Source organism: Pyrus communis, chromosome 5 (genome assembly GCF_041283825.1).
Source record: "Pyrus communis isolate YQ-2024b chromosome 5, ASM4128382v1, whole genome shotgun sequence".
NCBI lineage: Eukaryota > Viridiplantae > Streptophyta > Magnoliopsida > Rosales > Rosaceae > Pyrus > Pyrus communis.
The window spans coordinates 18,563,860-18,591,208 of record NC_142569.1 but is presented as its reverse complement, the minus strand read 5'-3'; the positions used below and the strand labels follow the sequence as shown (position 1 = coordinate 18,591,208).

At 38.0% G+C, this 27,349-nt stretch overlaps 3 protein-coding genes across 3 annotated transcripts; all 3 read left to right on the top strand.

The window, feature by feature from the left end:
- Positions 1–6,494: 6,494 nt before the first annotated feature.
- Positions 6,495–8,501, top strand: LOC148696927 (uncharacterized). Its single transcript, XM_088693284.1, has 2 exons — positions 6,495–7,214; positions 7,799–8,501. The coding sequence occupies exons 1-2, from the start codon at positions 6,933–6,935 to the stop codon at positions 8,480–8,482; spliced, it is 966 nt and encodes a 321-aa protein (XP_088549410.1). The 5' UTR covers positions 6,495–6,932; the 3' UTR covers positions 8,483–8,501.
- A 3,665-nt stretch (positions 8,502–12,166) lies between these two features.
- On the top strand, positions 12,167–14,007 carry LOC137724918 (uncharacterized). Its single transcript, XM_068463561.2, has 5 exons — positions 12,167–12,757; positions 12,903–13,148; positions 13,439–13,504; positions 13,650–13,715; positions 13,837–14,007. The coding sequence occupies exons 1-5, from the start codon at positions 12,167–12,169 to the stop codon at positions 13,915–13,917; spliced, it is 1,050 nt and encodes a 349-aa protein (XP_068319662.2). The 3' UTR covers positions 13,918–14,007.
- Positions 14,008–18,242: 4,235 nt separating this feature from the next.
- On the top strand, positions 18,243–20,139 carry LOC137724475 (transcription factor RSL2-like). The gene is made up of 5 exons (XM_068463216.2): positions 18,243–18,834; positions 18,964–19,257; positions 19,493–19,558; positions 19,653–19,718; positions 19,969–20,139. The coding sequence occupies exons 1-5, from the start codon at positions 18,265–18,267 to the stop codon at positions 20,065–20,067; spliced, it is 1,095 nt and encodes a 364-aa protein (XP_068319317.2). The 5' UTR covers positions 18,243–18,264; the 3' UTR covers positions 20,068–20,139.
- Positions 20,140–27,349: the final 7,210 nt, after the last annotated feature.

Genomic DNA, 27,349 nt, shown 5'->3' with positions numbered 1-27,349 from the left:
CAAAAAGCTAAGTCCAATCACTAAACACTACACTTTCTCTCTAAAATTCTAACTTTGGCATCAGAAATTCTTCGGTCAAAGCCCCCATCCCCAAATTCATCGTGGGTGGGTGAGGTTCTTATCCATAATCTTAGGTGTTATTATTTTGCAGGTGCATTTTCGTCAAAGGAGAAGAAGGCGGAATTTTGTATCCACAAATTGGTGTTTTCATTGAGAGTCTTGATTCACACACTCGAAGAAGACTCTCGCATTCAAAGTTTCTCATTTCTTGTTCATTTGTAGATTTTTCATACGTTCTTATTTCTAGAATTTTTTTTATAAAATTCTTTGAATAAACGTAAAAGAAAAGTACAATGACTAGAAATTCGGAAACCACGACAAATGGAACTTCCTACGTTCAAGGATTTGGACCAAGTGATGGAGATCGTGACATAGCCTTACCACGAGGCTCAACGCGACGGCTAGTAGAGCGGTACCATCGCCACGAGGCACCACCATGGTAGCAATCACAGCAAAAGCCCTAGGTGAGTCCACTACCCACGGTGAGCAGGCCACCTCGCAGCAGCATACCCTAGCCCGTGCCACAAAGTAACCAGCCCAGCTCAAGGCAGCCCATATTCAACAAGCCCACGGTGTTGTGATGGCAGTTGTAGCAATTGGAGCAGCTCAGCACTCACGGGCCCAAGGCCAGTGCGCTCCAAAGCTGAGCCCAGGACTCATATGCCCAAGCCACACCGAGGAGAGCCTAGCGCCCATGCGCTCAAGCGGCCCAACCCGTACCTGCAGCCCAACTTGTTCTTGCAGTCCAACCCGATATCCGACTCACCCCATAGCCTTCTAAGCAGCCCAAATCTATCTAAGATTGGTTCAACCGTCCCAGCTTCATATTTCTGGACTGACAGTTGAACCGGGGGTATTTTCACCCTATTTTTTTCACAGACTTGACATATCCCAACTCAAATCTCGTGCCCAGAGTCCATTACACTTCCACTACTCAAGGAGATGCATAATGTCCAAGCTCTTCCAACCCAAATAGTGAACCACACTTGTCTCGACAAGTCATAGAGTTGACAAGATCCCTCGCACAACAGACGACATTGATGAATTAGCTCTTACAACGCACCGAGATGCAACGTGCCCCTGACAAAATGTCACGAAGTAGGACAAGGTGTCCCGAAGTAGGACAAGGGTAAACAACGAACCTCTCCAGCAGCGTCCCTGCAGGCAGCCACTTAACCAATCATGAACCAAGTGTTCTGGCAGTGTACACTCCCTACTAGACTCCCGAGATAGCGTATATTCTCATATTAGTGCTAAGCCCGCAAAGAGCATCCTTCACCTCACATCAGAGTAAGCAGCACAAAGGACGAAAAGAACTAGTTATACAATCAAGCTCAAGTTCAACTGGTAGCCTGCGAGAAATTTGCTCGCCTACTAGGAATGTACCACATGCACCGCAGCCACGGCATAGATGAGTCGAACACATGGAAGAACAGCCTGGACTAGTAAGTCACGACCGGGGGCAGCCGAGAACTCTGTTACCCCCCAATAAAGGCAAATTCAAGAAGAAGTAGTGAGGATCCTAACCGAGCTATTGAGCGATTTCCAATGCAACAAGGTCATTGACGAGGCATTACGATTGGACATGACCAACATAAGTAGGTCACCCTTCACTGATAAGATTAAGCAAGCAAACCCTTCACGCAACTTCAGCATGCCACATTTCATATCCTTCAAAGGGGATAGAGACCGGAAGAGACACCTAAAGCACTACTGAAGCGCATTCATGCTCTATTAAAACAACGAAGATCTCATGTGTTAGATATTCGCCACCATTCTACAAGGCGAAGCGCAAGATTAGTTCTACACCTTGCCGCCATAATCCATCTAGAGTTTCGACAAACTTTCTTTGGTTTTCACCAAAGAATATTCATCATATCACTCTATCAAGAAGAAGTCCGACCACTTGTTCAATGTCAAGAAGAACCCAAAGGAGTCGTTTTGCGACTATGTGAAGAGGTTCAAAGCAGAAAAGGCAAAGATAGTCCGATGCAACGACTCAATAACTAGTGCAGCCTTCCAAAAAAGACTCCCAGCAAACCACCTGCTGTTCGAAGAATTACTCATGAAAGAAGATCTAACTCTGGCAGACTCTTTCGCTCTAGCAAAGAAGCATGGACTTTGGGATAAGGCTCGCCAATGCACTATCAAGGCAAATTCGAGCGATCTTGAATATAAGTCCCTTATTACTCTGAAGAAGATTCAAGGTCTGACCACACGAACAACCGCACTCAACCGTTTACCCTTACGGTCCATCAATCAACGTGAGCCATATTTTGTACTCAATCGAAAAAGAGCAACAAGATGAACAGGACAACGAGTGCGAGAAAGCATTCAAAGACTTGAAGAAATACCTGATATCATATCCCTACTATCCAAACTGGAAGCAACGGATGACTTATTCACATGTTTGACGGTATCTGAAGCAGCAATAAGCTCTACCCTCATAAGAGAATAAATGGGGACCCAACTACCTATATTCCATAGTTCAAAAGCTCTTCTCGATGTGAAAACCGACTACCAAAAATTCAAAAGCTAACTTTGGCAACAATTGTTTCAACCCGGAAACTCAAGTTATACCTTCAGACGCAAGCAATTATCTTCATGATGCACTATTTTGCCCAATCCAAATGCGAGATGATAAAGGCATAGGCACTAGCGGATGCAAAATTTTCTGACGAACGCAACAACTTAGCCCAAAAGGCATGCCAAGGATAGATGAACACTAGAAGGACACACTGGGAAGCAAGTTTTGTCCTCGTCGCCCCAAAAAATTCTACATAAGAGCAACATATACCAGTAATTAAGCACCACCTTCTGCTACACCCCCAGCCAACCCTTGCTCCAAAATTTAGCTCTAGAGTGGCCCAGTAATGGCAGTTGAGCATCTCCTACTGCATGTAACATGGCCCCAGCCTCATGTTTCCCTATTGCGCCTTCACGCCTAGCCTAGGCAACGTAACAGAGTGACCCAACGATGCCTCGGAGGCAATCGAGCATGCCCTAGCCATGCCTGTTTCACCCAATTAAGATTTCTGGCAGTTCAGGAGTAGGCGTGGTCCTTGTCACCCCAGACGGTTCGATGCTCAAGCAGGCAATCACTCTAAACTTCAAAGTATCCAACAACAAAGTAGAGCACGAAGCCCTATTAACAGGCCTCCAAATGGCAAAAGACTTGGCGGTGAAAAAACTTGCATTTCATTCTGATTCCCAGCTAATCACCAGCCAGACTATTGGGGAGTACAAGGCAAAACATCTGAAGATGGCATAGTACATAAAAAAAGGTACAAAAGCAACTTGAGGCGTTTCAAACTTACACCCTCACTCAAGTTCCATGGGCAAACAATGCCTACGCAGACGCGTTAGCCAGCCTAGGCTTCGCCCTCGACCACCAAATCCTCACTCAAAAGGTAACTCCCAATTTCCTTATTCTAATTGGGATTAATTACCAAATTAATTGCAAGATATTATTTGACATAATATCTTGCAATTATATTAAAAAAAAACCACCATAAGTATCCGATCCTTATTTCTCCAAATAGGGCTGGCCACACCCCTATATTTAGTCCCATTTTTCTCCAAAATGCTAAGTCCAATCTCTCCCTAAAAATCCCTAAACACTTTCTCTCTAAAATTCTAACTTTGACATTGGAGATTCTTCGGTCAAAGCCCCCTATTCATCGTGGGTGTGTGTGGCTCTTGGCCATAATCTTATGTGTTATTATTTTGCAGGTGCATTTTCATCAAAGGAGAAGAAGGCGGAAATTTGCATCCACATACATGAAGCCTTACCCTAACAAAATGTAGAAACTATAAGAAACAAAAATGAATTAAGACAACTCTGAAGTGAAACGTAAATTTGGAAGCCCTGAAAGATCATAAACAAAAGCCGACTTTGCACATGGCGGACAAGATTCCCACCAATGAACCCCAACATAATCAACACCAAAGTTTGCTAAACAATCCACCACCTAATTTCCTTCATGATAAATGTCAGAAAACTGAATATGCATGGAAGAGAGAATGGTATAATAATTTGCCCAATCTATCGATAAATGCCAAGGCACCTGATATTGTTCACATTATATATAGTTTGTTACGTTTTGTATAATTTTTTTGTATTATCTGTTTGTTTTGAAAATTTATTCTTCATCCAAACTCTATTTGTAAAGTCTTATATATACATTAATACAAACACTGCTAAATTTGTTGAGCAACATTCTTTGTAAAGTCTTATAAATACATTAATACAAACACTGCTAAATTTATTGAGCAACATTCTTTTAGTTTGGAATAGGAGAATTAAACTCGGAACCTCAAACATAATATTCTTAATTTAACTAAGTTACAAATTGTTATTTGTCAAGACTCGGATCTATTTCATTTTCTCTGTTTGGTTTCCCCTCCTCGGGGCAGAGCTGACTTGAAGATAAAGAAGTGGACTTTAAAGTTCTCGAGTGATTTATTTCTAATAGTTTTTGTTGGTATATGGGATTTATTATTACATTGGTTGACCTCTTAAGTTCCAAGTTTCTTTTGGTGCCATATAAAAAAAAAATTCTTTTTCTAACCGTGCCATATACAATTTTAAGTTTCTTTGTATAATACAATTTTAAGTTGACATAGCTGTTTCTCAACTCTATTTTCTAATGATTTTTGTATGGGACATACTGTTATCAAATATTTAATTAGTTGACTTTACGGTTTTTCTCCTTTTACGATTCTTTCAAATCATGGGGACTAACTGTTATTAAATTAAATTTTCTGGTTTAATATTACTAAATTACTTGATATGATGCTAAAGTTTATTTTCTCTATATAAACAATAGTTGACTTCCGTTAGTCTTTACATTTTTTAAGTAATTAAGTTTGACTTTACACACTTCTGCAATGTTTATTCGATCGTTTTTATTCTTTTTTAAGGTTCTCTTACTAATCAACTTCACAGTTGTTCACTGCTTTGGAGGAAGAAACCTTTATTTTAGTGTGCAACTCCAAGTACATGGCATCTGGACAACCGCCCTTAAACGAATAACCATGTTTTATAACTATGACCCAATAACGTACTAGGGGTGGGCATGGTTTGATTCGGTGCGATTTTGAGTGAAACTACAACCAAAACCGAAACTTTTTGCCATGCGGTTCGATACGTTTTGAAGCCAAAGCTGAAGTGAAACCAAACTATTTGGTTTGGTTCGGTGCGATTTCAAATGGTTTTGGTTTGGTTTTTGACAAAAAATGTACATTTTAAAATTTACACTTTTACATGTTAATCACTAACATGGTATTACACCAAAAAAATTGTATGTAAATTTGCACCAAAAAAATTACATGTTAATTACACCATTGGTCAAGAATTTGACTCCATTCCACAAAGAGACTTTATTCCTGAATAATCGAAAAACTTAGAAGTTGAAGGCTATACGACTTTATTCCTAAAGAAATCCAGGATAACTCTTCCTCTTCAAAAGGCTGCATTGATAAGTGATCATTGTTGAAATAGAATAGGGGGTGGAAAAGGATGACATTTTACTGTGGTTGAGTCCATACTAAATTTGAGGATGACATTTTATTATGGACACTAACAAACAAACTATTAAAACATGACATTTAATTTGAGGTGTGGTTTTGGTTTTGATGCGGTTTTCAAAAACCAAAACCGCAACAAAACCGTTTCCTACTTTGCAGTTCAATTTCAAAACTGCAAAACCGAACCGTTCGGTGCAATTCGATTTGATTTGGGTTTCGGTTTCTGTTTTTGGTTTCAAATGCCCACCTCTATAACCTCGAGAAAACTGGAAGTTTTCTACTGGCTCAAAGTATACTTAATTAAGGCATATTTTAGTTTGTGGCGTGGAATCAGTGATGTGATATTTTACCTGTGTACCAAACCAACGATATGAAGAAAATTCCAATATGCAACATTTCTAGGAAGTCAAGATATTACAACAGCTAATAGGAAACCTTCCCCAAAAATGGAGAAAATTTATGTACGTGTTCAGTACAATATAAGGAAATGACATGATTGTTGCGTCTTTTTATTTTTTATAGTATAATTCTCAATGTCACTCAACTTATATTATAACATGTAAGAGCATTCCCACCGTAGCAAATTGCTCGGGGGACAGTCTCCAAAACAAAGGCCCGAGGGCCGGTGGTAGGCCTCCAGCGTGAGGCAGCCCGGTGGAAGGGGGAGGCCCGAGCAAAGGGCCCGTGAGGGATTGCCAGCCCTTGAGCCCGAGGTGGGAGTGACGCAAGGCTGACGCCAGGGTGGCGTCAGCGTATTATTTAAATTTTTTTGTGTCAGGCGCGTGCACCCCACCCGCGCGTGGGGGCGCGTCCCGACACAATAATCAGAAAAAAAAAGGGTTTTGTCAGTTACCGTTGGGAAGCCACGTGGCTTCCCACGGTGCGTTAGATCCTAACGGTCACTTAATGTGGACCGTTAGATCTCAACGGTAAAAAAAAAAAAAAAGTGTCAGATTTAATATCCACCGTTCGATCTGAGATCAACGGTGGATATTAAAATGCTTTATAAATTAAAAAATAAATGAAAAAATAGTTTAAAAAATCTGAAAAGTTACCGTTGTGACACGTGGCACAATCTGGAGCGTTGGAATTCAATTTTTTTTATATCCAACGGCAGAGATTAATTAATTGAATAAAAATTTAAAAAAAATTGTAAAAAATTCAAAAAAATTCAAAAAAATATCTGAAAAATCTGAAAAAAATTGTAAAAAAAATTGTTTTTACTTTTCTATAAATACCTTCTCATTATCATCTACCTTCACAACAATTTCATATTTTCTCAACTACTTTCAATCACATTCCTTTCTTTGTCTCAAAGTTTGAATCCATTTTTTTTCAACAAAATGACCACTGGTGCAGGTACGAATTGGTCGCTTATTGAAGATGTTGCGTTGTGTACTAGCTGGGTTGAAGTTACTCATAGTTCGCTTACGGGTAATGAGATGCAGTTGCGAGAAATGTGGAGTCTTATTCATACCAATTATCTTGAGAAAATTGGTGGGAAAAGAACCAAAGAATCGATGTCCAGTCGTTGGAAATTACTTAGCCAATCGTTTAGTACGTGGAGAGACGCTTTGGCACAAGCTAGTAGTAATATTCGAAGTGGGGAAAATTACTCGGATATGGTAACAAGATATTATTATTTATTGTTTGTATTATTTATTTGTTACGTACAAAATTTATTATTTATTGTTACTTATTTGTTACATTATAATTATGTTGTTTGTTACATTATAATTATGTTGTTTGTATTATTAATTTGTTTGTTACATTATAATTATGTTATTGTTACTTATTTGTTACATTTATTTGTTACATTATAATTATGTTGTTTGTATTATTTATTTGTTACTTATTTTCATTAAAATTAATGTATAATATCACTTACATTAAGAAAAAAAAATGTGTATATTTAAGGTTAAAATTATTTACTAAACTTGGAACTCTAGCCCCATGTTATGATTAACATGACATATATATATATATATATATATATATATATATATTTGCTTGTTATGATTAACATGACATATATATATATATATATTTATTTATTTGTTAATTATTTTCATTATTTACTAAACTTGAAGCCTTCTTACTTATTTTCATTATCTTTGTTACTTATATATATATATATATATATGTATGTATTTGCTAGTTACTTATTTTCATTATAATTATTTATTTGTTACTTATTTTTATTGTGTAGGAACTTCAAGCACAAGCTTGGTACGCTGCCAAAACCAAAAGCAAAAATAAATCATTCAACCGGTGGAAATGTTGGAATATTGTCAAAGATTGTCCTAAATTTAGAGTTGTGCCAGTTGGTCCAGAAGTGCACATGAACAGCACCCCTCTACACTCTACACCCGATCATGAGAGAGCAGATGATGCAGAAGAAGTGCCCGAAACGCCCCTCCCTGAACAAGCGTCGGGTTCGACCCGTTTTCCAATTAGGCCTCAAGGTAAGAAGGCTTCAAAGAGAAAAGGGAGTGCTTCCAAAAACGATTATGCAAAGTTCATGGAAGAACTTACTTGCCAAGGTGAATTGACTTTGGCGAGGGAACTGGCGAAAGATGAGGCTGATAAGGCTGATAAGGCATCAAAAGCAGCAGCTGTTGAGAGAGAATTTTATGCTAATGAGAGAGAAAGAGAGCTACTTAGGCAAGAAAGGGAACATGTTAGAGAAGAAAGACGAGCTCAACAAGATCGTGAGATTATGAACATGTCTTTAGAAGGGAAGTCTCCAAATTCTAAATTTTTTTGGAAGTCAGAGAAAGCGGACGTGGTGCGAAGGAGGCGTGCAAGAGAAACAATAGCAAGCCAAGGTGGTTCTAGCACCGCAAGAGAAGATCATCCTAGCACCACAAATTGGTTAAGTGATGATGAATAGAGTACTTTTTGTAATCGGAGCCCATAATTTTCCAATCACTTTGGGTTGTAATTTATTATTTATTGTTTGCATTATTTATGTTGTTTCCATGTTCATGAATATTTATTCAAATTAATTTGGTAAGTTATTTATATTAAGAATTAATTTGGTAAGTTATTTAATTTTGGTAAGTTATTTATGTTGTTAAAAGTCCATGACCATGACCATCGTTCTAATTAAAAGTCCTTGTATAAAATAATTAAAAGTCCATCGTTCTAATTAAAAGTCCTTTACATAGATTACATATACTAAGAATTACATAAACATAAACATAAAAAAATTACATAAACATAAACATAAACATACTAAGAATTACATAAACATAAACATAAACATAAACATACTAAGAATTACATAAACATAAACATAAAAAAATTACATAAAAATCTATGTTGTCATAAAAATCTATTTTCATTATCTGGCAACCTAATTCTCCTTTTTGTGTCTCCTCGTTCACCAAAAATTAAATCCCAGTCTCCTCGATAGAAGCCGTTTTATAATACGACGAAAATCTCTCTAGAAACCCTCTTGCCCCTCATCAAGTCCTAGCTTCCTCCATGGCCGCGGGCTTCTGGGTAAGGCTGGGGACCGGTGGCAGCTTCTCCTTCTCCTCCTAGCCTCACTCCCTTTTTCCCCATCTTTCCCCTCTATTTCCCCCCTTTCATCCTAGATTTTTTCTCGCCTCGTTATCCACCTCCCCCCCCCCCCCCCCTGTTTCTTAAGCCATTTTCCCTCATCCCAGCCTTCTTAGCCCTCCACCCTCATCTCTCCTCCCCTGTCTTTCCCCCAACATTTAGATATGGACCTTGCCATCTCAAGATTCACCATATTATGCCGTTTGTGCTCTTGGTGTAGGGTTGGGTCTGCGGATGCAAGTGGGTCTTCTCTCCTACCGTTTTGACTCTTAGCTTCACACCTCCTTCCAGAATCTGGGTTATGCCTTGCTTAAGGCCTCTTCCTTATTTCGGGGTATGACGCATGATTTGGGCTTGGATTGGGTTGCTGGTGGGTTGGAGCCATACTTCATCACTTTGCTTTGGTGTTGTGGACTAGCCGAAATCCACACTCGGATTAAAGTGCTACCTCCTTGATGGTGCTATTTTAGTTTGGGCGGACAAATCTGGCGGTGGCTATGTCTGGGCTTCCTGTTGGTGGTTGCATCTGGAACTTCTGCTGCTTACGATGGATTGCTGCTCAGCTGGATTTCAGGTGTGGCGGCCGGACCCGTCTTGCCGTGGCATGGCATTGGTCCTTACCTGGGGGTCCTCATTCCATTGGATGTGTTAGATTATGTTATTTTAGCCTAGTTTAGTCTAGCTTTATTGTCTCGCCTAGTGACTATTGTGGCCTCACCGCAACAATGGTTGTATTTGGTTTTCGCTTTGAGCATTGTAGTACATGGTCTCGTCTACTAACGATGACTTTACGTGGTCTCGCTTCCACGATGACTTTATGTGGCGACGTTATTTAGTGGTGACTGTTTGCAATCACCTATACGAATCTGTTATATATAGTTTATGTGACAGCTTTGTATGGGTGTTGTAGAAAGTTCTCGTACATCTGGTAGCTGCTTAGGGGTTTTACTGTTATTGTCTCATTTGCGCAAATTCACTTCTAGATCATTTTCTTGGTCATTGGAGGATTGTGCCCAATTGGCACCTATGTATTGCTCTCGGTTAATTAATGAAATACCAAATAGTGTTGCTTGTCAAAAAAAAAAAAAAAAAAAAAAAATTGAAGTAGAAGTGAAACAACTTGCTAATTCAATTGAAAATGGTCAATCTATCTTCTTATAAGATTTAGGTTTCAAATTTATCAGTTTGGTCCTTTATGTATGAGATTTATGACATCATATATCGACTCACATACATCTCACATAATAACTCCAACAATTTTATCTAGGAAAATTAGTCAAGTCTCTCAACAACGTAAAATAGTTTTTACCATTTAGTGCCAGGATGTGAAGAAATGTCAAATATCAAAAGTTTTACCAAATCTTGCATGTGCATATAAAGTTGAGTTACTTTTCATATTGTCAATTGATTTTATTGTGAAACCTCAAACTCTTTCATAGTATTAGAACAGATTGACCCACATGTGAACCCCACAACCATACGTCGTCCAGTTTACCCAATTTTTTACTGTCATTGTTTTAGGCTCAAAATTTCACTATACATAAGATGTGAATTTCCTTTCATTCAATACTTCAAAAAGGTGTATTTAATTTGACCTAATAAGATGTAGTAAGTTGTTTGATAACCTTTTTTTTTTTTTTTTTTTTTGAGTTTTTAATTTTTAGTTTTCAGTTTTCATTTTTTTTAAATTAAAAATTGAAATCTTATTTGGTAAACTACTTTTACCAGTTCATAATGCTAAGTGATTTTATTCATTTAATATGTGCATATGTAATATGAAGGAGGCTGAAATTTTTTGGAGGCCCTTTGAAATTTGGGACCCTATGCCGCTGAATCGTTTGTACGCAATGCCACCACTGAAACAAGACCAAAATGGACAGTCATAATAAGGTTTAGGGTATTAAACTTGAAAAGGAAAGGGTTAAACTAGACAGAGAAGGGTATATATTGACCTAAAGATCTTTTCTTGAACTTTAAATTTATAGGATTGAGATCTTTAACAATGATACCCGTCTTCACTTATATGATGCCACAACTTATATTTGTATTTTTAATTGTTGTGGCTTTCGGACGTGGGATTAATCTATCCGATCCTATGACTTGTATGAAGCCATATGTAGAACATTAAGAATGTCAAAGGAATATCCACAACTCACATTTTATATATTGATGTAGCTCAATTCGATCTCGATCGATTTCGGTTTTTCCATTCAATATTTTTTAATGTCGACCAATATTTAATTCAAAATTATTTCCATAGAACTTCAGAAATTGCTAATCTTTAAAAAAATATTGATGTATTTGACAAAAGAAGGAAAAAAAAAAAATTATTGATGTAGGCTTTGTCCAACAACGGCATAAAAAATAGGTTTAATTGGATTAATAGTTCCGTGGTAGTAGGATAGTCCAAAAATAGCACATGTGGTGAAAAAATTAGAATTTAAGCCTATGTCGTAAAGTCTGTTAGGATTTAGGCCAAAATTGAAAATTTCGCCATCTTCATTAATTATTAGCATGTGAGCCATACATAAGAGGCTAAAACGAAGTTCTCTGTTAATTGTTAGCACGTGAAGCTTACATGTGAGGCTAACTCTATCTTTTTAGTCTCACATGTGAGCCTCACATGAGGGAAAGTAGACGGAATTTTCAATTTTTCAACTGCCCTATCACTACGGGTATTAATAATCTAATTAGGCCTAAAAAATATTGGTCGACATTAACAAATATTGAAAGATATAGAACATTAATAATGAAATTGCAAATATTTTTTAGCTGTACAAGGCCCCATGCCGTTGTTTAAAGATTATAGACTATTTCATGTTAATGATTGATAATTAAGAATTAATAAGGGAAATTCTATTTGGAATTCAAACTGAGTTGGCTACTCCTGTCTATAAATATGCCCCAATCTCCTTCGTCCAGAGCACCAAACAAGTCTAGCTTCCATCACAATTATTAGCACTAAAGCAAAAGAAAAAAAAAAAGACTTCTCTATACATTTAGCATACATATGGAATCTGCAGCAGCTATTGCAAATGGTAGATCGAGTTCACTTGGTGCAATGTACTCCTCCGATGAGGAGGCGGAGTTCATGTCCCAGTTGCTCGCTAACTGTTCCGTCACAAATGAGATGAATGAGGCTTCAAGCTCAGCAATCCCATTTGCAATTTGTCCTAGCTATGATTTTTCAACATCTAACATGGAAGGCATTTATCAAGGTTCACAATATTCTTCAGAAATGGTTAATCTTTATTTTTCAAATGGGAGTAGTACTTATATTATGAGCAATGATGAAACAAACCACTACATTGGTAATCCTAACCGTATTGTGGAAACAAGTTACCACAACTCCGAAGCATTTCGTCCATGGGACGACAATGATACCAACTTGTTTCCCACTCAAGGCGAAGAATATGGCATGGATCATCACCAAGAACTGAGCAATATCAATATTGAAAACCAGCCGGGAGCTGCTATTTATGAAAAGCTTCTGCAGCTTAATAGGGAGTCTGATCATGAGATGGCGATACGGGAACCTGCAATGGAAAATGAAGTTATGGTTTCCGAAAATTCTAAGAAAAGGCCTTGCAGTTCAGTAGATGTAAGTATACACAAGATCAAGCTTTAATTAATCTCTCTTTCATGCACTTAATTGGTGATGCTTATTTTTTATCGTATTTTTTTAACTTGAAAAAATGAGAATGTGTGAGCATCTCCAATCATAAGTAAATGACTAAGTTTTGTAGGTGCTAAAGAATCAGAGGAATATGAAGGCGAAGAAGGGCCAAAAGGCGGTCTCAAGCGGAGACATTGAAGATAATGATGTAAGCACCAAAGGGCAGAGCTCAAGCAGTTGCTGCTCAGGGGACGATGACTCCATTAATGGTTCTCATCACGATCTGAGTAGAGGCGTGAGTACTTCAATCTTGAGTCCAAAAGGGACAAAAGCCAGTAGGGGATCGGCAACTGATTCCCAAAGCATATATGCGAAGGTAAGTACATAAAGTACTCTGAAGTATATATTTACCAATTTCTTGAAAAAAGAGATTTCTATTGATCAATACTAGAGGGATGAGAATGTTGAAAGTCTTGAAAGTAGAAAATGTATAATTCTTGAATGGAAAATCACTGTATAACCCTTAGTTCATTGTATTAAAGTTGCTTTTTTTCCAATAGGGGTATAGTTGACATTTCATATGTTATGGTTGACGACAATGTTGGTATAGATGAAGCGCCTAGTAGTACAGATAAAACTGATCAAGTTTCTATGCATATCCTGCAGAAAAGAAGAGAAAAAATAAACGCGCGGCTAAGAATTTTGCAGAACCTTGTACCAAATGGAACAAAGGTAATTGTCAGCATATAAACTCTAATAATATAAGAGTTGGTGTAATTATTTAAGAGCCCCATGTAACTAAGTTCTCCTAATATGATTTTTTTTTTTTTTTTTTTTTTTTTTTTTTTTTTTTTTTTTTTTTTTGTGGGCAATGCAGGTTGATCTCAGCACAATGCTTGAGGAGGCTATCCAGTATGTGAAGTTCTTACAGCTTCAGATAAAGGTAATACCAAAAGAAAGAGAACTGAAATAATGAAATATATATTCACGTTCAAGTTTAAATCTAAACAGAAGTTTTGATTTGATGATATAATAATATTGTTTTTTCGGTTTCTATTTTGCAGCTCCTAAGCTCGGATGATATGTGGATGTTTGCTCCTATCTCTTACAATGGAATAAATATTGGGATCGACTTAAATTCTTGATGAAACTCATAGGATGTAGTAGGAGGTCGATCTGTTATTTTGGTAGAACAGACTACAAAGTCTTTTGGCCATGGAAATAAGCGCACACAAAAATTAATAAAGAAACTAGCATCTGCCAATAATATTTAATTTCAGCATTACAAAGGGCCCCTGTTGAATACCTAGATTGCAGATGAATATGCGAATTATACAACTCATATTGGTGACGATGGATGTAGTCTGTAAGAGGCCCTGTGTTGGTTTGATATTATCATAAACTCAAATATGTGTTTCACATGTAATTTGATCCACGCTTAAGCATTGTTCTTGCGACAACCCAAATGGTTAAGAGCATTTACCCTGCGTTTGAGGTCCTGTGTGACACACCCCGATCGAGATCAGGGCATGCTGGCCGTCACGTGGAAGTGACGTAACCATGTGTACAGTGCGGAAGCTAATAAAATAGTAATGTAAATAGTACGAATAAATAAAAACTGGTTTTACACCAAGTAATAATAAGTGCAACGTAAGTGCGACACCTAGTTCAGAGCATAAAGCCTAAAGCAGTCCAAATGAAAATGACGCAACCAAAGTACACCCGAAGGTGGCCCTACGCTGGTGATCGTCTGTCAGAAATGCCGGGAAGGTCCTCTGGGAAACCACCGAACCTGCTAGTCAACTAGAACCTGGAGGGGCGCAAAACAAAAGCGTGAGTGGGCAAAAACAAAGCTTTTGAAATCCATTTAATAAATACGTTCTAACCCCTCGCCGTAAAACCTGTATACTTCCCAGAAAATAGACATATATGTACATATACCAATCATGCTCGAAAATATGCCATGCCAGAACCTCAGAATGGAATGCAAGTGCTCAGGTATAAATCATATCAATAACATATAATCTGGCAGCCGGAGTCACCTAACGTGACATGTACGGCTGCATCTAGAGCTCAAATCTCAATCTCATTGACTAGACCTGCACACGAGTCGGAACCACCTAAAGTGGTCTGTACGACAGGTCTGGGTGTAATACATATAAACACTCTAGTGCTACGATCACGTGAAGGCTGGGCGAGTAATCGCGGGTCACCTACGAGTCGGAACCACCTAAAGTGGTCTGTACGACAGGACTGTGCACCTAACTTGGATCCAAGCTGAGCGTGTGGTGCGGGAGGTGAACATCACGTGAAGGACTGTGCCCTACTCTGGGCGGGAGCACTAACACCGGGGGTGCAGGTTATGAGCTCTCTAAGCATCTCCAATCACTACTAACTATAAACATGAATAACACTTACCTGGCACTTACCTGTGCGTCCGCAGCACCCAATATGCATATATATATATATAACCAACTAATAATGCATAAACAACGATAATATAATGCATGGCATATGACAAAATAACAATTCCAATCGATTTCTGGGAAAATATAAGTATATAGGTATATACGGAAAACCAAAAGCCCACTCACTGATATATGGAAGGGTCGTAGCCCCCCTGCCTCGAGTGACCACGCTCGTCCTCGGGATAGGTATCACCTATATGCGAAACAACTACAAAAACGTTAATTTTAAAGCACATAACCAACCTTTTGAAATAACTTCTCATACAATGCTCAAATGGGGTGAATGAATATACCAACGTGATCTACTCAACCTCAGGAACATCCCCATATTTTTAAAATAATTTTTCACCGTCGCACGCGCCCCCACGCGCCGGCCACGCACAGGCACGTGCTTGGCACGCTGACGGCGTCAACTGACGCCGTAAGGGAATATTCCGTTATCCCTAACTGTTTCTGTCAACGGCGTCAGGAATATTCCGTCGTCTTCTCCGGCGAGCCTCCGGCGCTGGAAAACTGGGAAAATTTTAAATCGTCCTATCTTCTTCGTTTTTCGTCCAAATTTCACACAATTGGTACCAAAATGAAGCTTAGAACTAGAGGAACACAATCATACTACTTTCAAGGGCTAAAATCCACAAAATCTCACCTGAAAAATCGACCCAACTCCGGCCAACTTCGAAACTAGTGATCCCAACATCCAAAACCTTCAAACGAACCACCCCGAGCCTCCTAGGGACCTCACCAAGCTACCTACAAGCTTGAAATTCCCTAAAACGTGAGAAATCACGTGTGCATGAACAGTACCAAAATCGGGCATCGTGGGTTCGACGTGAAAACGAAGGTGTTCTTACCTGAAATGGGTATGGTTGGACTCCTACAAGCCTCACGAGTCTGAATATGTGCTTGGATTCTTCGATCTGTGGAGGTTTGATGGGTTTGTGGGTGTGTCCGTACGTTTCCAGCTCTTACATGAAAAACAAATAAAGGTGCTTAGCCGCCCAACTATGTTAGAAATGAAAGAAAAACATGAAAGTATATTTTCCGCGTAGAGAAGGAAATCAGATTATTTTAAAAGGGTTTCACATAGTCTTAATTATGATTGCTATTAGTTATAATTAAAAGGGTTTGGATTATAGTTTGAAGAATTGAAAGAGATTTTGTTCCATAATTTTTAAAAGCTGAGTTAGCTTAATTAGCATGTCGTGCGAGATTGGACCGCACTCAGAGCAGAGAGCATGCAAGTTATGTATTACAATAATAAGTGGATGGATGATTTGGTCTTGTATGTACGCGTGGAATGAGCGGGATAATCGCCGGCATCTTAGTTTTGGATTTTGATTATCGGCCATAGATGATGGTCTGGTTCTGATGGTCTTCACTTACTCGTGTGACACGTTCCAACCCCGATATTCTCCGAATACCCGGATAGGCACGTGTTGGCCGACATCCGAGGGTGACGAAAGCCAGCACATGCCTATCCGGGTATTCGGAGAATATCGGGGTTGGGACGTGTCATCGTGTGTGCAAAGTATTTGAAATCCTTGATTGCTCCATGATGACTTTCCATAATAATTAACTCATTTGTTAATTAGTGACTTGTGCATAATTGTTTAATTAAGAGCATTAAGCTAAATACACTAGCCTCCTCCCCATATGTTAGTGTGTGTGCATAATCTTAATTTCACTTTGTCTTTTTTAAATTAAAATGTGTCACTTAACTCCCTAAAAGTTTTACTTTGTGCTCCACTTTGCCTCATTCCGTCACATTTGTAAAAAAATCTCAACAAGAGTTGCACTTTGATAAGAAGATGAGGAAGCAAACGCTCTTAAGAAAAGACCATTTGGAGTCATTCTACTTTTATTCTTTGTATTTTTCTTCTGTTTTTTACTTTTAGAATTGTGATCCAATCTCCTTAAGGGATATGAAGTCAATGAATATCCAACTTTCAATTTGTGAACCAATAGAGTTGTGCTTGAACTCCAAACTTCCAATGATTAGTCGAGGTGGTAGATGGCAGTTATAGAATCTTATCTAACACTTATATTATATGGATCAATGTCATTGGATTATATGTTATAACAACATCGAGAGGGGACAACAAATCCAGTCTGAAGATAACACTGTCTGGACTCTGGTTCAAGAAATCTTTGGAGTATGTTAAGACTTTAGACCCTTGTAGCAGGATCTCAACAGCCTATTTGTTCATCTATACTCCCACGTTGTTTTGGTTGGTTGCCAGGTGTGATTCTTTCCACCAACTTCACCACATCTCATTCGCTCAAGCCTCAATAATCTCTCTTCGCAGAAGTAAATTTTAGTGCGACGGCCGAGAGGGATGCGGAGCTAAGAATTTACACAGGAATGGGTTAGTATTTTTCTTTTGTTGGAGCATAGAGTGCAAATTAGGTTTAGGATAGGCTAAAATTTTGTTTCTCACAAATTTATGCTAAATATTAGTAGTAAATTAGTAACATCAGACTTTTCATATGCACTAGGCTACAGCCCATTACGGGAGCCTACAGCTGGGTTCGCCTTTAAGTTCAGTTAAATCGTCATATAGTATTATTAATCTATGTGTTATAATATGGGTGGAGATAAGTTAGAAATATATATTTTTTGAATTTGGGTTACTATCAATAAATAATCAGTGTTATAATATCTGTGATGGGTAATACTGGGTGAGCGTGTGATTGTCATACGCCTCATACCAAACCGCTTTCTTTAGGTACGAACTAATCATATAGTGATAATTACTTGTCCATGACAGTACGTAGTACTAGTCCCTTCACTCGGGAACCATTATTTCTGCATATGACTAGCATGAATAAGCCAGCTTCAGATTAACTAAACCCTGGATATGGTTAATGACATTATTCTTTATTATTATAATTGAGTTCATAGGTGGGTATAAATATAGCTTCATTTCATCCCCACCACTCATTCATACATCAACTCTTAGAGCAAAGGCAAACCTTTTTGTTCCTTTTTTCAGGTGGAAAACCCTTTTTGTTCCTTAGGCAAAAATGGAGGATATTGGAGCTGTTTCAGAGGGAGAATGGACCTCTCTCAGTGGGATGTACACTGCTGAGGAGGTAGATTTCATGTCCCAGTTGCTTGGAAATTCTTCAAACCGGACATCAAGCATGGGAATAATTCCAGAGGCTTTTTGGCCTGGAGGCTACTATGAAGGTGCACTTTATTATTCATCAGAAACTTCTGATTCAAATTCACAAGAGGGTAATTTGAGTGGTGGTACTAGGGCTTTTTACCCCACTTCAAGCAATGAGAGTTACTACTTGAATGAATCTTCTCAACCCATGTTGGCAACAAACAATAATAACATCTCTATGTCTATTGATTTTGGTGCTGGGGATGTGATCAAAACCCTAAATTCCTATCCCATTGAAGGAGATCATGATCAATGCTTGAACCAAGAAACAAGTGAAGGCAATCCAGAAGAGTGTGGCAGAAACCCAGCTGAAGCTGTGGCTCTTGGCAATCAGAAATTTGATATGACTGCTGCACAAGAACAATCCATGGAGGAAATTAACCCCACCAAGAATTCATTGAAAAGATCTCAAGGCTTAGAAAATGTAAGTATATTTTTCTTACCCTTTAGTCAAAAAATTCTTGATTATAGAATGTTACCATTCTTCAAAAGAAATAAAAAAGAGGCAGGAGTTGGTTTATGTGCGCATTTTCTGATAATAAATTCAATGCAGGTTCAAATGAAAAAGATGAACATAAAGGCAAAGAAGAGCCGGCAGGTGACAACTAGCAACAATGAAGAAGACTGTACTACTGCCGGGCTCAACAGACAGAGCTCCAGTTGCTGCTCAGTAGAAGATCAGTCCAATGTTGCCTCACATTCCCATGAGAATTCTCAGGAGCTGAGTGGAGGGGTTAGTGTTACTTCAACTTCAAGCTTGAGTCCAACAGTTGCAGCTCTCAACTTGAGTGGCAAATCAAGAGCTAGAAGGGGGTCAGCCACTGATCCCCAAAGCCTCTATGCAAGGGTGAGTTCCTATGTATACCCTACAAATGTCGTTTAATTGGCTTAACCTTGTCTATTTTCCTTTAGGGAAATGATATATGCACACCAATTTCTCAACTTGTATGGTCCTTTTTATTTTTATCTCTTGATTTTTATTTAATTTATTCAATCGAAGATCAGAAATAAACCTGGTGTGCTAAAATCACTTTCCATATGTAAAAATAAGCTCATTTTTTTGTTTCCCTTTTGTCTCGCAGAAAAGAAGAGAGAAAATAAATGAGAGACTGAGAGTCCTGCAGGGCCTTGTGCCCAACGGAACAAAGGTAGGCATAATTCCTGGAGACATAATATTTTGCCCAAAAGAACATTGCTGCGATTAAATTCTCAAATATCTAATTTGGATGCTTCGAAATGCAGGTTGATATTAGCACAATGCTTGAGGAAGCTGTCCATTATGTGAAGTTTTTACAACTCCAAATTAAGGTAATAACAAAATCAAATGGTATAATTAAAAAGATTTAAAATGAAATCTGAAACAATAATATTATTTAGAGACGCACAAAAAAGACACTCTATAGTGTGGTTAGGCCCTACTACTGGACATAGGGCTCACCTGCATTAAAGAGTGTCTCAGCAACAATGTTAGTTTTATGTTTCCATATAGCATAACTCTATCTGAAAATAGATACTGATATAGTTTTGTTTTTTAATTTGTCTCCTTGTGGTTTTGTAGCTGTTAAGCTCTGATGATATGTGGATGTATGCTCCCATCTGTTACAATGGAATGGACCTGGGGCTTGATCCGAAGCTCACCACACTACAGCAATCATAAGAATTTTATGATTGGAAAATGCTTTGGAACTCTATACTCCTCTCAACTCTCAACTTATGTAACCACGTTGAGACAATTGTTCGTAAAGAAGTTCGGTTCTACAACATTTTCTAACAAAAAGAATTAGGGCTGGTTTGGTATTGCTGTGCTTTAAAAAAAAACTGTTTCTGCTGTGCTGTTTGGTATTGCAATGCTTTGAAAAAAAACTGCTTCTGCTATGTTATGAGAATAAGCAGCTGTGAAATAAAGTAGCAGAGTGTTTGGTAAATTTTTTTTGTAAAAGTGCTTTTGAAAAGAAAAAAAACAGTATTATAGTGTTTGATAAACTTTTATGTAAAACAGATGTGAAAAAAAAGTTGGTTTTTCAAAGCTGGGTTTTGCAGCTTTTTGTGTTTTTGGCTTTTTTTCACCTAAACCTATGAAAAAAAGCTGAAACTGAATGTTTACCAAACATAAAAAAGCTTCCATCTTTTTTTGATAGCCACTTTTTTTAGAATCACCTCAGTACCAAACTAGGGCTAAGCAGTTGAGTATTTGATAAACTTTATTGTAAATTTGAAAAAAAAAAAAAACAATATTATAGTGTTTAATAAACTTTTATGTAAAACAGATGTGAAAAAAAAAATGGTTTTTCAAAGTTGAGTTTTGTAGCTTTGTGATTTTGGCTTTTTTTCACCCAAAACTATGAAAAAGAAACTGAAGCTGAATGTTTACCAAACATAAAAAAGCTCCCAGCTTTTTTTGATAGCCAGGGTGTTTGGTAAACTTTTTTGTAAATTTGAAAAAAAAAAAAAAGCAATATTATAGTGTTTAATATACTTTTATGTAAAACAGATGTGAAAAAAACTGGTTTTTCAAAGCTGGGTTTTGCAGCTTTGTGTTTTTTATAGCCATTTTTTTCAGAATCACCTCAGTATCAAACTAAAGCTTAATTATGTAGAGTAGTAAAGTCATAAATAGTACTTAATTATCAAGTCCTAATTATTTTATCGAATTGTAGCAACTGAGCTGTGAGCTCCACTGCCAAAACTAGATCTCCTACAATTTGCTTATTTTTGGTTGAGAGGCTTGATCATGTTTCCGTGATAGGATAATTATTCTGCAGCTACTATTCTTGCCAGGAGGATGGATCCTCGAAGATTCTAGGAATCGTTCAATTACATCTATTCATCGTATATCGTGCTGTTAGAAATTATTGTAAATTTCTTTATTTAATATTAAATATAAACAGTATCTAACAAAAACTAATCACATGATATACGATAAACGGATATGATTAGAAAATTTCCGGAATCCCTACAAAGAAGATTCAGGATCCTCTCTCTCTCTCCTATTCTTGTACTTCAGAATGATGACAATAAACGTGATGTTGGGTTTTCCAAAAAAAATAAATAAATAAAGGTGCTGTTGGAAAACACTCCGAGTACTTAGTTTACGAATCAGATTGAATTCATCGTGGTTATTAAAATTGTCTTGTACAAATAATTTTTCTTTAATGACAAGGATCCAAAAAATGAAAATCCTTATAAGAGTAACTAATTAAGTGATTTCCTAATTAAGCACGCATATATTTTACATTTATTTGAAGTTTGTTTTAAATTGACGTGTCAAATCCAATTATGTGATAACAGTTGTCAATGAAAATTAGTAATATTGCGTGTTAGTCCAAATTTAAATTAACAGTTAGCCACGAACATCTCCAAATGAGATCTTAAATTCTAGGTGGAGATGCAACTGTGCAAATTTAACATAAAAAATTCTTCCAGCTGAAGTGTTATATGTTGACTGGATTTGAAATCTTGATGATTAGAGAGTCAAATTTGACATAAACGTTAAATTTATTTTTAATTAATTTTAATGGTGGGCCCCTTATTCCATTAACATTTCAACCAATAAAAATTTTGTTTCTGTTACCGTCATATTTAGAATATGAATGTGATTGTGTAAATTCTAGTAGATATGAGAATGTATCTTATATTCCTATTAGGAGTTGATTACCTATTAAATGTTGTAATCCTAAAGGGAAAGGTTTTTACCTATCATACTACTATAAATAAAGGCACAATGGGATGAATCAAACACACCTCACAATTAAATCACTCTCTCTTCTCCCTCAATACCACCGGCCCCCTCTCTCTCTAAACCCTAGATCGTTCAATCAAATAGGCCTACAACACGTTATCAGCAACCTCTTACCAGAAGCTGAGGAATTGATGCATCGTAGGAGGAGGCTATCTTCCACAAAATTCAAAGGCTTATTCGTTTTCTGCTAATCAGGTATGCTTAAAATAAAAGAAGATATTTGAAACGTCCCCGAAGCATGAAAACATTTCCCATGATGCATGAACCCGTCTATGTTTATATTTCTCTTACGATATATATATTGTATATGTTCATATATTTTTCAATATATATATATATATATATATATATATATATATATATATATATATTTTCATGCATCGCACAATTAAATTGTTATGTGGAATATGTGAGTCAATGCATAAAATTAAATTAGAAGCAAATTTAGGGTTTCCTAAACCCTAAGAGATTTCGAAAACAATGGTGGTGCGGCACACCACCGCGCCATCACTGTGCAAGTAGCAACCAAGCTTCATCTTGGAATCAACCTCGACAGGGCCTGAAACCCGGAGCCCAATCATGCTGCCTTGGCCTGCCCACCAGCAAGCTCATGTGCTTGCTGGGCCTTGTGTTGCCCCAGCCTGCAGTCATCCAATCCAGCCCAGTTGGCTGGGATTTTTCCCATGGCCCGCACCAATCAGCTCATAAAGCTGGGTTTAGCCCTTGCACGCCGGAACCCACAGTGCCAGCTTTTGATGCGCCTTACCTCGTGCCCTCCCTTAGGCCAAACAATGAAACCCAGCTGCGATTGGGGTTTCTCCTTCACCCCGTGGCCTGCAACCCACTCGCAAGGCTTTTATAGGGCCCTGCCTTTTACTTAAGGCACCCAACCCGAGCCCAATTATTTTTAGGGCCATGTTTTCGACCTGATAATATTATTTTAATATTATTTAGCTTCTACAATCAACCTTATGACCCGATTTATTGAATTAATTAAAAATGACCTGCAGTCCATTAATCTGATAATGAATCCATAATTATTGACCTAAAGATCACTTTTGGACATTAACAATTCAATAATTTATTCTTTATACTTTGAACCGCAACATACTTTCGTAGTAACGAAGCTCTCACACTTGAGTTCCCGAAGAACCTCAAATCCACTATATTTAAATTAGTATATTGCATTGTGTGTTTCTTGCAGGAACCTTTCATTATGAACTAATTGTTCATAAAAACTAAATTGAACCTGTAGTTTCAAATTTAGTGCCTTTGAAACCTGTAGTTTTCATTCAAAACATGCCACCTGAAACCTGTAGTTTTCACGTATAAATTAAACCAATACATGTCTATAGAACCTGTATGTTTTACGATATATGCCTATGGCTTACCATATGACTAATCACGTTTTTTTTCCTCCGTTTTAGGGACATGTCGAACTTGAACAAGCACGATTTCTTCGCTCTAGGAGTCTCAGGAAGAAACTATCTGAAGTGGGTTCAGGACGTGAAGCTTCATCTAACTGCAAAGGGCATTAGAGCCACCATCAAGGCACCTATCGCCGACAAACTTGTTGACGAAGCTCAGAAGGCTACTACAATGATCTTCATTCGAAGACACATTCATGATGCACTATAGACTGAGTACCTTGCTAAGGAGGGCCCACGCACCCTCTGGCTTACTCTGGCCGACTGTTTCGATCACCAGAAAGACATATACTTGCCTGAAGCAAGACACGACTGGCAGCATCTTCGCTTCAAGGACTTTAAATCTGTGAATGAATACAACTCTGAAGTTTGTAGAATCTGTTCATTGTTGAAATTCTGTAAAGTGGAACTAACCGAATCATATCTCATGGAGAAGACCTATTCGACCTTCCATGCCACCAATATTGTCCTGCAGCAACAATATAGGGCACATAAATTCACCAAGTTTTTGGATTTGATCTCCGTTTCTACTGAACTGGACATGTGCTATCGCTGTGGATCAAGGGATCATTGGTCACGCATATGCCGAGCTTCCCCTGAGGCTATTGCCAAGTATCATTCCCGTCGTTAGTCTAACTTTGCACATGTAGATCATCCGGAAAATGCAACTACATCAATGGAGATATCAGATTTTCTGGAGGCGTCAGCTCCTATGAATGAATAAATTAGACATCGAAGAGTCTATGGTGGGATCGCAGCTGCCCAACTCTATCAATAAGGGTTATGTCAAAGAAGTACTAGAATTCGTTGACAGTCAGATCCAAGTCAAAAAATTGGCTTAGATTGAGGAATCCCACCATCACACGGATTGCATTTGGAAAACATTGAGTGGGGGTCCACTTCATGGAGCAAAGCACCTCTTGAAAGAAACGGGGCATGGGAAAAGTAAATCCCAACACGAACTAGTAGGGGTGAAACTCGATAGCTCTCTGAGCCCCACTACATGGCTCATGGCTGCTACCCTCCTTGACACACTCACACGCATCCCAAACTGAATGGCATACCTATATGCTTCTAGGAAATCTCTGAACGAGTCGTCAGAATTAATTTGAAAGTGAGCAACCTTGAAGTAGCCCACTTTACTTAAAGACCCACCTTGACGATACAACGGCGGCACACCATCATCATTCTTGTGGCTTGAAGAAGACATGCTCAAAGAAATTCTACAAAGAAGCGAGGAAGAATAGTTAGACAGCCGCACACAAAAAAATAAAAAATAAAAAATAATAATATTAAAGTGCAGCAAGCCCCACGGTCCAAGGGTAGCAACCAAGGGAGCCTAGCCTGCGCTGGCTCCCATTTCTCTTTCTTTCGTCCCAGCGACCTTATGGCCCAACCCAATTGGAAGGGGGTTGGCGCCCCCGCGCCTCCCTCTATTTCTTATCTCTCATATGAGCCAGCCCAATGGCCTATGGCCCAATTGCACAGGTCCGAGCCTAACGACCTAAACTTCTCGTCCTAGCGCCCACCAACCTCTGCCCAAGCCAAGTGGTCTTTAGCCCATGCCAGCCGAATCCAAGTCGAGCCCCAACTCTTCTCCGCGGCCCACACCACTGTACCCAGACCTCGGCCCATGCTGAGCTTCCATCACACCAAGCAGATAGCAACCACCCACAACAACAGGCATGTCGTGGCTTCTCCATCCATTTTTTCACACATCCTCGACCCCCGTCGAGCCAAATTTCAAGTCTCGATGCTCTAAAAAAATTAAGTAGACAAGGAAAATTAAATTTTTCTTACCTTGATGCGGCATGTAGACTAAAAAAACAACGAAAGACGGTCATTTGCACGGGCAAGTATAGAAGATTGCTAGGGGTGGGGGAACAAATATCCTCTAGCTTTCTCTTTCTTGTAGGGTAGATTAAATTGCTCTTTAAAATTGAGTTAATCATCTTAAGGTAGACTTAAATAGACTTTGGAAGTGATTTATTTCCTTTTCCTAGAAGGATCTAATTTCCAATTAATGTGGGAATCTACATCAAAATAGGAAACAATCTTATGTTTCCTAAAGCAAGGAAAAATCTCTACACCTGCTGCTTTTTTCCTGGGAGCAGCCCAACAAGTGTGGGGATATTTGTGGAGCAAAAAATAATCAAGAAAGTTATGGAGGTGACACATGGACTTTTAAGTGAAAATAACAAAATTACCCTTAAGGCACACTAGGATTCCTACGCGCATACAACGGACAATAACGGCTCAATTAAGGAAAAGTCAAGGGTGATCAAAATGGTATTTATTCAAATCCCTCTCATCACTCCTCATCAAATCCTTATTCAAAAGGTAACTCCCAATTTTCCTATTTAATTTAGGATTAATTGTCATGTTAATTGCAAGACATTATTTCACATAATATCTTACAATTATTCACACAATTCCGTCATATATGGCCGGCCACTATTCTCCAAATAGGGCCGGTCACTCACCTATAAATAGCTATATTCTCCCACTAAAAAGCTAAGCCATTTTTGCTAGCCACAAACTCCTAAACACATTCTTTTCATAATTCTAACTTTAGCATCGGAGATTATTCGGTCAAAGCCCCTCCCCACATTCATCGTGGGCACGTGAGGTTTTTGGTCTTAATTTTAGGTGTTATTATTTTAAAAGTGCATTTTCGTCAAATAAGAAGACGCCGGAAATTTGCATCCACAATGTGTCCCGTCTAATCCTGTAACAAAAATTGTCAATATTCTAAAATAGTAATATTGTGTGTTAATTTCAATTCAAACTTGACACTTGTTGAAAAGTAATACACGGATAAATATTTCATGAAATTGTGATGTGTCATTGTCAATCCGCATTCACCACGTGTCTTAAACATAGCCTTGGTAAAACTATATAAATAAGGTGCTGCATAGGTCTCACATTCACATTCACATTCACATTCACAATTCTCCTCAACTCACTATGCGTTTTATTACTTTGTAACCACTCTTGTTCTTATTTTCACATTAGATGTCTCTTTATTTCCTTTGAATTTCTACCTACAAGTGATATCAAGATGAGTGATAAAATCAACAAAATCAATCGCATCCATGATTTACCAGAAAGAAGAAGAAGAAAAAAAAAAAAAAAAAAAAAAAAAAAGGCTACCCGACCACTGGATGGCAACCGGGAGGCCAGTCATGTGGAAGCTGTAGGAGGAGCTCTGAGCTAGTTGGCAAGTACAGATCGCCAATAGGCATAAATCCTTTGCATCGCGGTCCCATGATCAGTGGCAATTGACGATAATAACGCAAAACCACTCTCCGTGGCCTCAACCTCTTACATTGGGAGGCATACAGTGCCTAAGAATTTGTAGCCAAATAAACAGTAGACGTGGTTTCAATTACTGTAATTTTACAAATAGTTATTTCTTGGTATTTATATTAGCTCGAAATTGTATGTATGTAAACTTTAGATGAGTATAAAGGGGCTTGTACTTTAGTCACTTAAGACACCCCTCCCTAGTATCGAGTGTATTGAAATGAAAAATTGGCATAATGAGAATGTAAAAAGAAAATTAATTCATATTAAAGCTATGTTTTGGACCCCCTCAAACTTTTGTCCATTTTATTTCATGTGAGTTAAGGCTCATCGGAAAAACTATTATGCAACATAAATTAAGTCAATTCATCAGAACAATTTCTAGTTTGGCAATTTCCAACGATTCTATGATCAAACTATACAGTATTCATCTTTTTATTCTATATACCACCTTAAATTATAGGGAA